Source organism: Stegostoma tigrinum, chromosome 5 (genome assembly GCF_030684315.1).
Source record: "Stegostoma tigrinum isolate sSteTig4 chromosome 5, sSteTig4.hap1, whole genome shotgun sequence".
In the NCBI taxonomy this organism is placed as follows: Eukaryota; Metazoa; Chordata; class Chondrichthyes; order Orectolobiformes; family Stegostomatidae; genus Stegostoma; species Stegostoma tigrinum.
The window spans coordinates 6596708-6611619 of NC_081358.1; the positions used below are offsets into that span (position 1 = coordinate 6596708).

The 14912-nt window shown below is 43.8% G+C and overlaps 1 protein-coding gene across 3 annotated transcripts in view; it reads left to right on the forward strand.

Moving 5' to 3' along the window:
- LOC125451825 (TPR and ankyrin repeat-containing protein 1-like) overlaps window positions 1-14912 on the forward strand; it is a 93365-nt gene that overhangs the window by 59422 nt on the left and 19031 nt on the right. For all 3 annotated transcript variants that reach the window (XM_048529451.2, XM_048529453.2, XM_048529452.2), the window contains exons 15-18: window positions 5694-5893; window positions 7051-7188; window positions 7584-7724; window positions 13428-13584. In XM_048529451.2, coding sequence (XP_048385408.2) covers window positions 5694-5893; window positions 7051-7188; window positions 7584-7724; window positions 13428-13584 — 636 coding nt within the window. The remainder of the gene's footprint in view (window positions 1-5693; window positions 5894-7050; window positions 7189-7583; window positions 7725-13427; window positions 13585-14912) is intronic.

Sequence of the window (14912 nt, forward strand, 5' to 3'; positions counted from 1 at the left end):
AATGTAGAGGAAGCCACACTGGGTACAGTGAATGCAGTATACCACATTGGCAGATGTGCAGGTGAACCTCTGCTTAATGTGGAAAGTCATCTTGGGGCCAGTTCATCCACTTCACCAACACCTTCCACCCCAACCTTCAGTTCACCTGGGCCATCTCCAGCACATCCCTCACCTTCCTGGACCCCTCAGTCTCCATCTCAGGCAACCAGCTTGTAACTGATGTCCATTTCAAGCCCACCAACTCCCACAGCTACCTAGAATACACCTCCTGCAAAAATTCCATCCCCTATTCCCAATTCCTCCGCCTCCGCCGCATCTGCTCCCATGATGAGGCATTCCACTCCCGCACATCCCGGATGTCCAAGTTCTTCAAGGACCGCAACTTTCCCCCCACAGTGGTTGAGAATGCCCTTGACCGCGTCTCCCGCATTTCCCGCAACACATCCCTCACACCCCGCCCCCACCACAACCACCCAAAGAGGATCCCTCTCATTCTCTCACACCACCCCACCAACCTCCGGATACAACGCATCATCCTCCGACACTTCTGCCATCTACAATCCGACCCCACCACCCAAGACATTTTTCCATCCCCACCCCTGTCTGCTTTCCGGAGAGACCACTCTCTCCGTGACTCCGTTGTTCGCTCCACACTGCCCTCTAACCCCACCACACCCGGCACCTTCACCTGCAAACCGCAGGAAATGCTACACTTGCCCCCACACCACCTCCCTCACCCCTATCCCAGGCCCCAAGATGACTTTCCACATTAAGCAGAGGTTCACCTGCACATCTGCCAATGTGGTATACTGCATCCACTGTACCCGGTGTGGCTTCCTCTACATTGGGGAAACCAAGCGGAGGCTTGGAGACTGCTTTGCAGAACACCTCCGCTCGGTTCGCAATAAACAACTGCACCTCCCAGTCGCAAACCATTTCCACTCCCCCTCCCATTCTTTAGATGACATGGGCCTCCTGCAGTGCCACAATGATGCCACCCGAAGGTTGCAGGAACAGCAACTCATATTCTGCTTGGGAATCCTGCAGCCCAATGGTATCAATGTGGACTTCACCAGCTTCAAAATCTCCCCTTCCCCCACCGCATCCCAAAACCAGCCCAGTTCGTCCCCTCTCCCCACTGCATCCCAAAATCAGTCCAACCTGTCTCTGCCTCCCTAACCTGTTCTTCCTCTCACCCATCCCATCCTCCCACCCCAAGCCGCACCTCCATCTCCTACCTACTAACCTCATCCCGCCTCCTTAACCTGTCCGTCTTCCCTGGACTGACCTATCCCCTCCCTACCTCCCCACCTATTCTCTCCTCTCCACCTATCTTCTTTTCTCTCCATCTTCGGTCCGCCTCCCCCTCTGTCCCTATTTATTCCAGAACCCTCACCCCATCCCCCTCTCTGATGATGGGTCTAGGCCCAAAACGTCAGCTTTTGTGCTCCTGAGATGCTGCTGGGCCTGCTGTGTTCATCCAGCCTCACATTTCATTGCCAAGCTACAAAATTGGTTTCACCTTATATCGGTGTATAACATATCTGTCTATGTCCTGGGCTCTGAGCTGTTACAATTACTGCTTTACTGTGACCAAGTGCTTTCAGAGTTGACAGATGATTGCTTTTGAACATTTTGCATTTTCATATCTTGCCAACAGTGTTTCAAAAAATCCCCTTCATTGTTGATTTGTACATTTCCCATTTCTTGTACCTGTATCCATTGTTCACATTTATATCTAATTCTGTCTGCCAAATCCCATTCATCTGCATAATTGATCTAAACCTCTGATTTTAAATCCTATTTGAGAAACTTAAGCCTAGTCCTGAAGGAGTGCTAGTGTTGGAGGTGTTGTCTTTCAGAAAAGATGTGAAGCTAAGCTTTACCTGTTACCACGAGTAAACTTAAAAGGTCCTATGAAGCTATTGTAAACAAAACCATGGATGTCGTTGGTAGTGTTCATCTCATCAAACTTCTCCAAATCAGATTACAGCTTCAGAACAAATTCTCTGCTATGTGCAATCTCTATTACAATGATTTATAGATCAAAAGTATCATCCGTATATGCTTTTAAATGTTTTCATCTGCTGTAGTGGTATTTGAACTCTCGCATCTCTGGATCATTAATGCAAAACACTGATTATTAAAAGCAGTAGCGTAACTACCGTGCTGTATGAATGATAAGTGCACTGTGCTTATGAAATGCTTTTCTAGTTATCACAATACTTTGTCATTTGTTATTAGCCAAATCTTAGGCAAAAATGTACTGTTTCCATCAGCTCTTCACATATGTATGGGGAGACAGATTTAGCTTTTGGGCAAACCCACTACCAATGAGTGTAGTGGAAGGTGAGACAATCAGTGATTACTAAAGAAAATTGAATGGTCAGTAAGAGGAATATACCTGTGATTGAGCAGAGGAATGAGGCTAGCGAAAATACACTTTCAGAAAGCTTAAAGGACTCCAATGAGCCAAATGATATTTTTGTATGTTGTGTTGAATTAATTTTGCAGTTTGAAAGAGAGAAGGCAAAATCGGATGTAATGGTGTTACAGTTAAGTAAAGGTAATTACAGGGGTATGAGAGAGGAACTGACGAAAATCGACTGGAAGCAGAGCCTAGCGGGGAAGATAGTAGAGCAACGATGGCAGGAGTTACTGGGTGTAATTGAGGACACAGTACAGAGGTTCATCCCAAAGAAAAGAGATTATCTGGGGGTTGGTCGGGGGGGAGTGTGGATTAGACAGCCAAGCCTGACAAAGGAAGTCTGGAAATGTATCAAAGAAAAAGAGACAGCCTATAAAGTGACCAAGAGCACTGAGAAATCTGGATTGGGAAGGCCACAAAAACAAACAGAGGATAACAAAGAGAGACATAAGGAAGGAGAGGATTAGATATGAAGGTAGGCTAGCCAGTAATATTAGAAATGATAGTAAAAATTTCTTTCAATACATAAGAAACAAACGAGAGGCGAAAGTAGACATTGGGCCGCTCCAAATCGATCCTGGAAGGCTAGTGATGGGAGATAAGGAAATAGCTGAAGAACTTAATAAGTACTTTGCGTCAGTCTTCACAGTGGAAGACGTGAGTAGTATCTCAACAATTAAGGAGAGTCAGGGGGCAGAGTTGAGTAGGGTAGCCATTACAAAAGAAAAAGTGCTAGAAAAGCTAAAAGGTCTAAAAATTGATAAATATCCTGGTCCCGATGGGCTACATCCTAGAGTTCTGAGGGAGGTGGCTGAGGAAATAGCTGAGGTATTGGTTGTAATCTTTCGAAAGTCACTGGAGTCTGGGAAAGTCCCAGATGATTGGAAAATCGCTGTTGTAGCCCCCTTGTTTAAGAAAGGATCAAGACAAAAGATGGAAAATTACAGGCCGATTAGCCTAACCTCGGTTGTTAGATTCTAGAATTTTACCATTGTTGAGGATGAGATTTCTAAATTCTTGGAAGTGCAGGGTCAGATTAGAACAAGTCAGCGTGGATTTAGTAAGGGGAGGTCGTGCCTGACAAACCTGTTAGAATTCTTTGATTAGGTAACAAGTATGTTAGACCAGGGAAACCCAGTGGATGTTATCTATTTAGACTCCCAAAAGGCCTTTGATAAGGTGCCTCATGGGAGGCTGCTGAGTAAGGTGAGGGCCCATGGTGTTCGAGGTGAGCTGCTGGCTTGGATTGAGGACTGGCTGTCTGACAGAAGGCAGAGAGTTGGGATAAAAGGCTCTTTTTCGGAATGGCAACTGGTGACGAGTGGTGTCCTGCAGGGTTCAGTGTTGAGGCCACAGCTGTTCACTTTATATATTAATGATCTGGATGAAGGGACTGGGGGCATTCTGGCAAAGTTTGCCAATGATATGAAGTTAGGTGGACAGGCAGGTAGTACTGAGGAGGTGCGGAGGCTGCAGAAAGGTGTGGACAGTTTATGGGAGTGGTCCAGGAAATGGCTGATGAAATTCAACGTGAGTAAATGTGAGGTCTTGCACTTTGGAAAAAAGAATACAGGCATGGACTGTTTTCTGAACGGTGAGAAAATTCATAAAGCCGAAGTACAAAGGGATCTGGGAGTGCTAGTCCAGGATTCTCTAAAGGTTAACTTGGAGGTTGAGTCCGTGATTAAGAAGGTGAATGTAATGTTGTCACTTCTCCCAAGAGGGTTGGAATATAAAAACAGCAATGTGCTTCTGAGACTTTATAGTGCTCTCGTTCGGCCCCCTTTTAGAATACTGTGTCCAATTTTGGGCCCCACACCTCAGGAAGGACATAGTGGCACTGGAGCATGTCCAGCGAAGATTCACATGGATGATCCCTGGATTGGTAGGCCTAACATATGATGAACAGCTGAGGATCCTGGGATTATATTCATTAGAGTTTAGAAGGTTGAGGGGGGATCTAACAAACTTACAAGGTAATGCATGGCTTAGAAAGGGTGGACGCTGGGAAGTTGTTTCCGTTAGGCGGGGAGACTAGGACCCGTGGGCACAGCCTTAGAATAAGAGGGGGTAAATTTAGAACGGAAATGAGGAGACATTTCTTCGACCAGAGAGTGGTGGGCTTGTGGAATTCATTGCCACGGAGTGCAGTGGAGGCTGGGACGTTAAATGTCTTCAAGGCAGAGATTGATAAGTTTTTGATCTAACAAGGAATTAAGGGCCATGGGGAGAGTGCAGGGAAGTGGAGTTGAAATGCCCATTAGCCATGATTAAATGGTGGAGTGGACTCGATAGGCCAAATGGCCTTCCTTCCACTCCTATGTCTTATGGTCTTAATTAATGTTACCTACCCTTTTGTCATTACATCCACTTTTGGAGCTGCTTATTATTTATTCCCCTTGACAGAGTTGACAGCTGTCAGTCAGTGATAGCACTTTTGCCCCTAACTGAAGAGGGTGTGGATTTGAGCCAAACCCCAAGGGTTTGAGCACAGTATCTAGATTGAAGCTCCGGTGTCGTAGCGAGGGTGCTGTACTGATGAAGTTTCTGTTTCTCAGTTGAGGCATTTCACTTCTCAGTTGATATATAAGATCCCACATTCCTGTTTCAGGGAAATACAGAGACGTTCTCCCTGGTGTCCAGGTCAGTATTGTTTACCAATCAAAATCACTAAAACAGATTTTCTGCTCATTCACCTCATTGCGGCATGTAGCGTATATGTGCTATTTCAATGCAAATCTGTTTTGCACTGGCTTTGAGTGGCTATTCTAATTGGACAAACTGACTACAATCACAGCTCCCTCTCCATGCAGTGTTGCTGGTGTTAACATAATGTTAAGACTAGTATTATTAAATAGCAAATAAGCAAAAGAAGCAAAACACGCGTGATCACAAACAACTTGTGCATTAAATGTTTCATTATAGCGTTTTACCAATGAATGCAAAAAGAATTAAAAATGAATATATCTTGGAAATATGAATGTTGAGATCACATCAGCAAAGTCCCTCGAATTTCCGTGGTTAATGTTCACTGTAAACAGTGCTTTGTCTTTCCATATTAAACATCCAATTATATGAATGTTATGATAAATTGTGTTATTTACTGGTTTTTCTTTTAATTAGATTTAGATCCACTTGCAGTTTCGTAACCACTGTGGCGAACATATTGGACAGCAATATTTTAAACATTGACAAGCTGTATATAACATCTTTAATTTTTGGTGTGCTTTCTATTGTTTAATGTAAGCTTCTTGTGTATATTTAGGAATTTTGAATTTGGCTTCTGGTGTGGTGGATCTTCTTCAGTACTATTTTCCAGAGTCCTTTGATCGCTTGCCAAGAGACACTGGCCTCTTTGATGGACCAAAACCTTCTGTACTAGAGTCCTGCAGTGTCAGTGACTTGGCTATTTTGCTTCGGGGAAACAAGCGGAAATCCCAGCCAATAGAATTTGGTGCTCATCAGGTTTGTATTTATACACCTAATCATGTCATGTGTATTTTAATTAGGAAACTCATTTGATGTCACTGTGTAAATGAGCCACTTAGCTCATGAACAGCTCAAGTGATCAGCTTGAATTGTAGAACAACATCAAGAAGGAAAAATTGGGATCAAAAATTGAATCAGAAGATAATTCCTTCAGTCAGAGAAAATCATAGGGAGAGCTAACATGATTTCCAGTAGTAATGAAGCAGAGTTCCCCTTCTCAGCACTGATCAGAAGAGCTGCTGTTCTCTAGGAATGAGAAACTTCTTCAGTTCTGAAAGTGGATTGGAAAAGTTAGGACACTTTTCCGAATGGAGATTGAGAGTTTTGACAGAGATGGTCAGAATTGTGACAGGTCTAGCCAGAGTAGAAAGAAACTGTTTCCATTCATGAAAGGAATCAGGAATGAGAGAGCAGCTGGTCTGGAAAACTCTGGTTCCCAGGCTTTGGACATGATCTCAGCCTGAGCTGCAGAGCCCCTGATACTAATGCATTCCGTACTTTTCTTGTACAGAAAATCATGGTCCAGGTGGCCGTGTCACCTGGTTCTTCCACAGCCAAAACAACCATCTTGCACTAAACCAATAATTTCCCACTTGTCTTCAAATGCTCATTATCATGTCCAACCTTAGTGATCTGGTTTGATCATTCTCAACCTACCACTACACTCTTCATGACTACAAATTCCACCAAGAGCTCTTTTCAATATTTACAGGAGTTAGAGATCATGATGGGCTTCTGGAAATAGACCTTTTGGCTATATGGATGACAGTTAACTCCCATATTTCTCCTTGGCTTCAGAGGCCATGTCACCTTTTAGATTGGACAGTTATCATTCCCTGGACACTAAGGATTCTGTTAGTGTTATTTCCTGTTGTGTTGGTCTGACTGATGTTGTTGGATATGCACCATCCTGAAATGGAATAATAATACTATTCCGTGACCATCACTGGGTCACATGCCTGGAATACCACCTGAAGAATGAATTAAAAACAAAATGCAGCCGACTCCAGTTTTTTCTCTGTTGCGTAAGTCAGTGTTGCAGATGATCTGTATTGAGGTTGTGTCGTCTTTATCGGCATTGATCTTGTAAAATTGATTCAGTATCCTTAATTTTATAACACCGTACTTTTCAGGTTATTCTGGTTACTAATGAAAAGGCAAAGGATACAATTCCAGAAGAACTTAACCTGGCCCTGGTTCTGACAATTTACGAAGCCAAAGGTTTGGAATTCGATGATGTCCTGCTCTATAATTTCTTCACGGATTCCGAGGTAACTGCTTAAAAATGGGTCAGGTTTTAGTTTAGGAGGGAAGGGTCCTCTGTATGAAGATGCGGGGGGAGAACTCTTGTTGTTTTAATTGCCTCCATCCACACACCAATCCAGTGGTTTAAGCCAGGTGAGGGGAGTAAAATCAAAAACGGAAGTTGCTGGAAAAGCCCACCGGGTCTGGCAGTATCTGTGGAGAGAAATCAGATTTAACATTTCAGGTCTGGTGACCTTCCTCAGAACTGAGGAGGGCAGTCAAAATCTTGCTTGGATGAGACCAGTCTGGAGAGCAGACAATATTGATTTAGATTGGGAAGTGAGAAGACTGTAAATATGAAAGTTAACAATATTTTGAGTACTTTAATTGAAGAATGTACTGTGTGTTTGATGCTTTTCAGGCTGATAAGGAATGGAGGGTCATCTCCTCTTTTCAACCTTCACCTCAGTCAAAAGACCAATATGAGCCAGTACTGGAGCAACCGATAGATGATATTGTTTCACAAAGCAGACCTCTTGAATTCAATGTGGAATTGCACAAGGTAAAATGTAATGCAATTATTGTAAGATAAAATGTGTTTTTTTTTAAAGAAAGTCTTGCATGGGATGAGAGCATTGGTGGGAAGACTAAACTTTATTACCAATCCCTCAATGCCCTCATGAAGGTGGTAAGTGGCCTTCTTAAATCACTGCAGTCCTTATGTTGCAGGCGCGCTCTCAGTGCTGTTAACAAGGGGATTCCAGGATTTTATTCCAGCAGCACCAAAAATGCAGCAATATTGTTCCGAGTCAGGAACAAAAACAAAGTTGCTGGAAAAGCTCAGCAGGTATGGAAGCATTTGTGAAGGAAAAAAGTGATAACGTTTCGGTTCTGGTGAGCTATCCTCAGAAGTTCTGTCTGTCTTCAAACAATTTAAGTCACTCCATGTGATATCAAGAAAGGACTGAAATGCTGGATACTGCAAGGCTGTAGGCTGCAACCACATTCCAACAATAGTACTGAAGACTTGTGCTGCAGAATTTGCACCTACCTAGCCAAGCTGTTTCAGTACAGCTACAACATTGGCATCTGCACCAATTAACACTCACCAGCCAACTCTCGATCTTCAGTCAAGTGATGGAAGCTGTCATCAACAGTGCTATGAAAGAGGATTTAGTCAATGATAACCTACTTACTACTAGCTGTTTTTGGGTTCCACCAGACCTACTCATTGAAACTGGAATGACTTTATTACTGCTTTGGTTCAAACATGGACAAAAGATGTGAGGTGAGGGTTCTTGCTGTTGACATAATATTACTGAGTGTGACATCAAAGATCCCCAGCAAAACGAAAATCATTGGGAACTGGGGGAAAGGTCTCTGCTAGTTGGAGGTCTATCTTGCGCAAAGGAAGAGAATTGAGATTGTTGGAGGTCACTCATCTCAGCCACTGAACGTCACTGCCTCAAAATCTCCCCTTCCCCCACTGCATCCCAAAACCAGCCCAGTTCTTCCCCTCCCCCCACTGCATCCCAAAACCAGCCCAGCCTGAGATTTTGAGGCAGTGACGTCAGGGTCATGTCCTTGGCCCAACCATTTTCAGCTGCTTTATCAATGACCTTTCCTCCGACAAGAGATCAGAAGTGGGGAAGATCACTGAGCAACGTTGAGCACTTTGTGACTCCTCAACTTCTGAAGTAGTCTGCATCCAAATGCAGCAAGACCTGGACAGTATGAAATTTGCTGCATCTAGCAATTTGCCATCCATTGTTGGAAAAGAGAAGACTTTGGACCTCTATTACAAGAAAGCTGAATACATTTCATGCACTCACATGCCATGTTTAAACTGACACAGCAAGCATCCCCATGACGCACACCTGTAATTATTTGGAAGCACTGCATGTCAAATCTACGATGTACTGCAATAACAAGGACTTACTGTCCAGCTGCTGTGTGAAAATGCTCAGTATCTTGGCATTAGTCATTTCTTCATTTTGTAGTAGTCAGATGTATTTGCGCAACCATGACAAGAAGAGTTTCAGACTGTCAACCCTACAATAAAAGAAAAGCCTGCCCTGTTTCTATTTTATATGAGCAATCCTGATTTTTTACTAGCGACCCCGAGGTTTAGATTCTCATGGAAAAGATGCTTCTTCTCCATATCTACCTTGTCAAGATTCCTCCAAATCTTACATGTTTCAGTCAAATCGCTACCTACCCAATAAACTTTAGCACGTAATGCCTAAATTATCCAATCTTTCCTCGTTCAACCCTCCGAGCCTCCATTCCAGGTATTTGTTTGGTACACCTCGTCTCAAATGTGTCCAATACACTTGCATCCTTCCTTAATAAAGTGGCCGATACTGTACACAGTATTCCAAATGCACTATTACCAGTGCCCTGTGTAACTGAAGCATAACCTCTTATTTGTGGAAGATGCTTGTGGATCCAGACATGACGCAACATCTAACACATCCGCTGCAGTCTTGGCCAAAGCCATCTGTGTCTTCTGCAGCAGAAGCTCAGCAAGAAATCATGCAAGCCCAATGTTCATATGGCCTGCTAAGGTACAGTAATAGGAGTGGGGTACTTTCCACCAACCAGGCTGCAGACAATTATATAGTACTGTGTAGGAAAACATAGGCAAGGAAGACAGGCACAAAGTGAATTCATAGGGATAGTTAGTTGACATTTGAAGGATTTCATCAATGCATTTGGTTTTGATCTTTATTTTTGAGATGTTTCTTTCTGCAATTTGGCCAATATCCAATGGCCAGGAAAGAGGGAAGGAAAAGTGTATGTGTGTTGGAGAACGGGTAATTGCAGTTGCATGATTTGGAATTGTAACCAAATGTGTTAACCTCAGGACACCGAGCCAGAAAGTGTTCACTACCTCCTCCCCTTCTCCACACACCCACCTAGTTACAAGGCCCATGTTCTAGTTGTGGCAAAAATTGTGTAGCATGCAGCAGACGATTACAAACTTTGATATCTGCTCTGCCATTTAGTACACTGCTCTTCCAGAGTGATCAAGGTAGGCAACACACTCCAATGATCTGTGATAATGGGAACTGCAGATGCTGTAGAATCCAAGATAACAAAGTGTGGAGCTGGATGAACACAGCAGGCCAAGCAGCATCTCAGGAGCACAAAAGCTGATGTTTTGGGCCTCGACCCTTCATCAGAGAGGGGGATGGGGAGAGGGAACTGGAATAAATAGGGGGGGGGGGGGGGGGGGGGGGGGGAAACGTGGACCAAAGATGGAGAGAAAAGAAAATAGGTAGAGAGGAGAGCATAGGTGAGGAGGTAGGGAAGGGATAGGTCAGTCCAGGGAAGACGGACAGGTCAAGGAGGTGGTAGGTAGGAAATGGAAGTGAGGCTTGAGGTGGGAGGAAGGGATGGGTGAGAGGAAGAACAGGTTAGGGAAGCGGAGACAGGCTGGGCTGGTTTTGGGATGCAGTGGGGGGAGGGGAAGAACTGGGCTGGTTTTGGGATGCAGTTGGGGAAGGGGAGATTTTGAAGCTTGTGAAGTCCACATTGGTACCATTGGGCTGTAGGGTTCCCAAGCGGAATATGAGTTGCTGTTCTTGCAACCTTCGGGTGGCATCATTGTGGCACTGCAGGAGGCCCATGATGGACATGTCGTCTGAGGAATGGGAGGGGGAGTTGAAATGGTTCGCGACTGGGAGGTGCAGTTGTAAACACATCCGCTCGGTTCGCAACAAACAACTGCACCTCCCAGTCGCGAACCATTTCTCTCCCCGCACCCCCCCCCCCCCCCCCCCCCCCCCATTCATTCCAATTCCCTTTCCCCATCCCCCTTTTCTGATGAAGGGTCGAGGCCCGAAACATCAGCTTTTGTGCTCCTGAGATACTGCTGGGCCTGCTGTGTTCATCCAGCTCCACACTTTGTTATCTCACACTCCAATGATCTGCTCTGTCATTTTCCCTTTGACCACTTGGCTTTCATTCATGCACTCGCCATGCATCCGTAGGTTGAACACTGGAATCTTACACTCTGTTTTAAAGTGTCGTCCTTTTCATTCAGTAGCCACCCTGATTTTCCTTCAGTCTTCATTTCCCATATTATTATTTTGTTCTCTTGCCTTGACTGTCCTCTTACCCCCTCACCCCATCATTTTAGTTTTAAAGCCTTGTCTACTTATATAGATAAGCGGTTTGCTTTAAAAAGACTGGTCTCAGCACAGTTCAGGAGCAGGTCATCCCAATAGTACAGACCCCACTCTCGCAGGTACTGATGCCAGTGTCCCATGAACCAGACCCACTTATCCTACATCAGGCTTTGAGCCAGATATTTATTTTCACTCATCTTACTCATTCGTATGTGTACACACTTCCAATATTGTCCCTTTAAACCAGGAAGTACCATGTATTGGGAAAGAAATTAGAATTCCTGGAATTGTCCACTTGTGAAGTTTTAGGCCCTTGACTGTCAGGTCATTGTTATGGGCCAGGCCAAACAACCCCCAAAATATATTAAGTTTTTTTTTCTAACTTGTTTACAGGATGTGGGCATCACTGGCCAGGCCAGCATTTATTGCCCATTCCTAATTGCCTAGTGGTGGGTCTGGAATTACATGTAGGCCAGACCAGGTAAAGATGGCAGATTTTCTTCTGTAAAGGACATTAGTGAACCATGGAATACCATTAACCTCGACACTAACCTTTTCTTATTTTAAAGGCAAATGCCAAGAATTGCGATCTGGATGTAATTCGATTGGTCAAACTACCGCAGAATCATAGAATTCCTCAGGCCATTCAGCCCGTACTGACCTTCCAAAGTAGCATTCCATCCAGACCCAAACCCCTGCCCTCGCCCTACAACCATACGTTACTCGTGGCTAATCCACCTGGCCTGCAAATCCGTGGACACCGTGGGCAATTTAGCATGACCAGTTCACCTAACCCACACATCTTTGCGCTGTGGGATGAAAGTGGAACACTGGAGAAAACCCACATCATCACATGGAGAATGTCTGTGTGGAATTTGCACAGTCACCCAAGGCTGGAATCAAACCTGGGTCCCTGGCACTGTGAGACAGCAATGCTAACCACTGAGCCACTGTCCCTCCCTACCAGATTTGAAGCAAAGCACACTTTATTCACACAATATGGTTAAAATACAACAAAAGAAAGAAGTAATTGGAATAGTTAACTCTATTGGAAAACTTAACAGAATGATATATTATTTAACTACTAAATGCTGTAGTAGCGTCCCATGAATGCACGCTGGGCAAAGACAAATTCAGTAAAAGTAGATTATCTCAGGCAATTCTTCAGTCCAGGAGGAAAAACATAATCAAGATGAAACAGAGAAAGAGTGAATAGCAGGAAGAGATGTACAGTCACTTCAAAACCCCAGCAACAACTACTACTGAAAAACTAAAACTAAAAGTCCTGGCTCATAGGGACCATCCATTCAGGCTGTTTAATTTATGGGCTTTGAGTAGACTGCTCAGTACTTCTCTCTCAGCTTTTCACTTAAAAAGAACAGGAGAAAACACACTTGTTTTAGGCCATAATATTGTTGCACCATGCTCTGCTCACATTCTGCAGCATTCTGCAAGAGCATCCTGCCATTTAACAGAGATGAAGACATGTAGTGTATAGTATGCTGCATCTTCAGAAAGAGAGGTTTTTAATGTATGGGCAATGCATTTTGCAAATGAGAAGTAGTAAATACGACTGGAAAAGTAACAAGAGTAGAAGTAGACAAGTTGAAGAATGAGGTATTTGTTGGGGGTTTATGCAGATTATAAAAAGGAAGTTTCATTCATAATCACAAGTGTTTATGGATCAGGCCAGAGCGCAATATAGATTTTAAGAGCAGTACAATTGATCTGTCAATGAGCAGTCTGTAATACGTCAGCTCCTTTTATTGGGACTGGTACCCTAATGTGACAGTAGACATTGTGCTTTGCCAACTTCATGCAAGTACAGGTGAAGTGGCCTTGGAAATTATAGGCAAGTCCTTCAGGCTAGTTTTAAAATATGTAACTATCAGTAGATAGTTCATTTCCTTAAAATAGTACCTTACGCAATGCTTGAGTAGCTCAGGAAAATGTCATGGTGAACGGAATAAAATTCAAAAATAATTTTTGTTCTAACGCTGTTGTTAAAATCTTAAGTATATTGTCACAGCTGAGTTAAAAACAATGACTAATGATCTGTTGTGCTGTGTAGACTCAAAAATGAATGTTAAGATCCATTCTAATCAAAATGCTAATTTCTTTTTGTATATCAGTTGCTGAATTGTGAACTCAAACAATTGTACACAGCTTTCACAAGAGCAAGGGTCAACTTGTGGATCTTCGATGAAAACAAAGGGAAACGTGACCCAGCCTTCACCTATTTCATCAAGAGAGATTTCGTCAGAGTGGTTAAAACAGATGAGAACAGAGGTATGAAAGTGGAGAGGTTAAGAATACTCAACACAGCCAAAGTTTTATGGTGTGAGTGGACTGTCAACAAGCTGAATAATAAGTCTCTGCAGGTGATCAAAAGTGCCAGCCAGTGTGAGTAAAGTGTCAACAGCTGAATAACAAGTGGAGGGATAACCTACAATCCAATTAACTGAGGCAGAGGGACAATTACAAAAAATTAAAAATAAAAGTGGTGCTGGTGTCAAACTAAATAACTAGAATAACATGATTAGGTGTAAGAGTCTCACGATGTGGGTCTAACCAAAGCAACAAGTAATTCAAAACTGAACAACCTAATTAAGGTAGAAAGATCATAACAAGTTATCAAGGTGATAGCGTCAAAACAGGACAGTATGGAAGATTTTACAGATACAGAACAGTATGGCTGGGTTACCTATAGCTCAGCATAAACGCACGATCACAGTTGAGGCCGTCTCCATGGGTATGGAACAGCAACTGTTCGGCGATTCTGCATTGTTGTACATCCTGAAGAATGCCTTTGAGGACGCTTACCCAAAGATTGGAGGCTGAATGTCCTTGATCACTGAAGTGTTCCCCAACTGGGAGGGAACATTCCTGTCTGGCAGGGCCCCAAGGCATGGTATATTAGTGAGACCATGCAGACGTTACAACAATGGATGAATGGACACTGCACAACATTGTTGTAACATCACCCTACCTCCCCACCTATACTCTCTCCACCTATCTTCTTTTCTCTCCATCTTCGGTCCGCCTCCCCCTCTCTCCCTATTTATTCCAGAACCCTCACCCCATCCCCCTCTCTGATGAAGGGTCTAGGCCCGAAATGTCAGCTTTTGTGCTCCTGAGATGGCCTGCTGTGTTCATCCAGCCTCGCATTTTGTTGTCTTGTTGTAACATCTGCATGGTCTCGCCAATATACTATGCCTTGGAACTCTGCCAGACAGAAATGTTCCCTCCCAGTCGGGGAACACTTCAGTGGTCAACGACATTCGGCCCCCACTCTTCAGGTAAGTGACTGCTAAGGCAATCTGTAGGATGTACAGCAACTGAATCGCCGAGCAGACACTGATCGCCAAGTTCCACAGCCATGAAGATGGCTTCATGTCGCACTATATGTAACCCCACCATACTGTTCTGTACCTGTAATATCTTCCTTACTGTCTTGTTTTGACACCATCACCTTGATATCTTATGGTCTGTTTACCTTAATTAGGTGATACAGTTTTGAATTACTTGCTACTTTGGTTAGACCCCCAGCATGCGACTCTTCTACCTACCATGTTATTCCAGTCACTTTGTTTGTCTCCAGCATCACCTTAATTTTA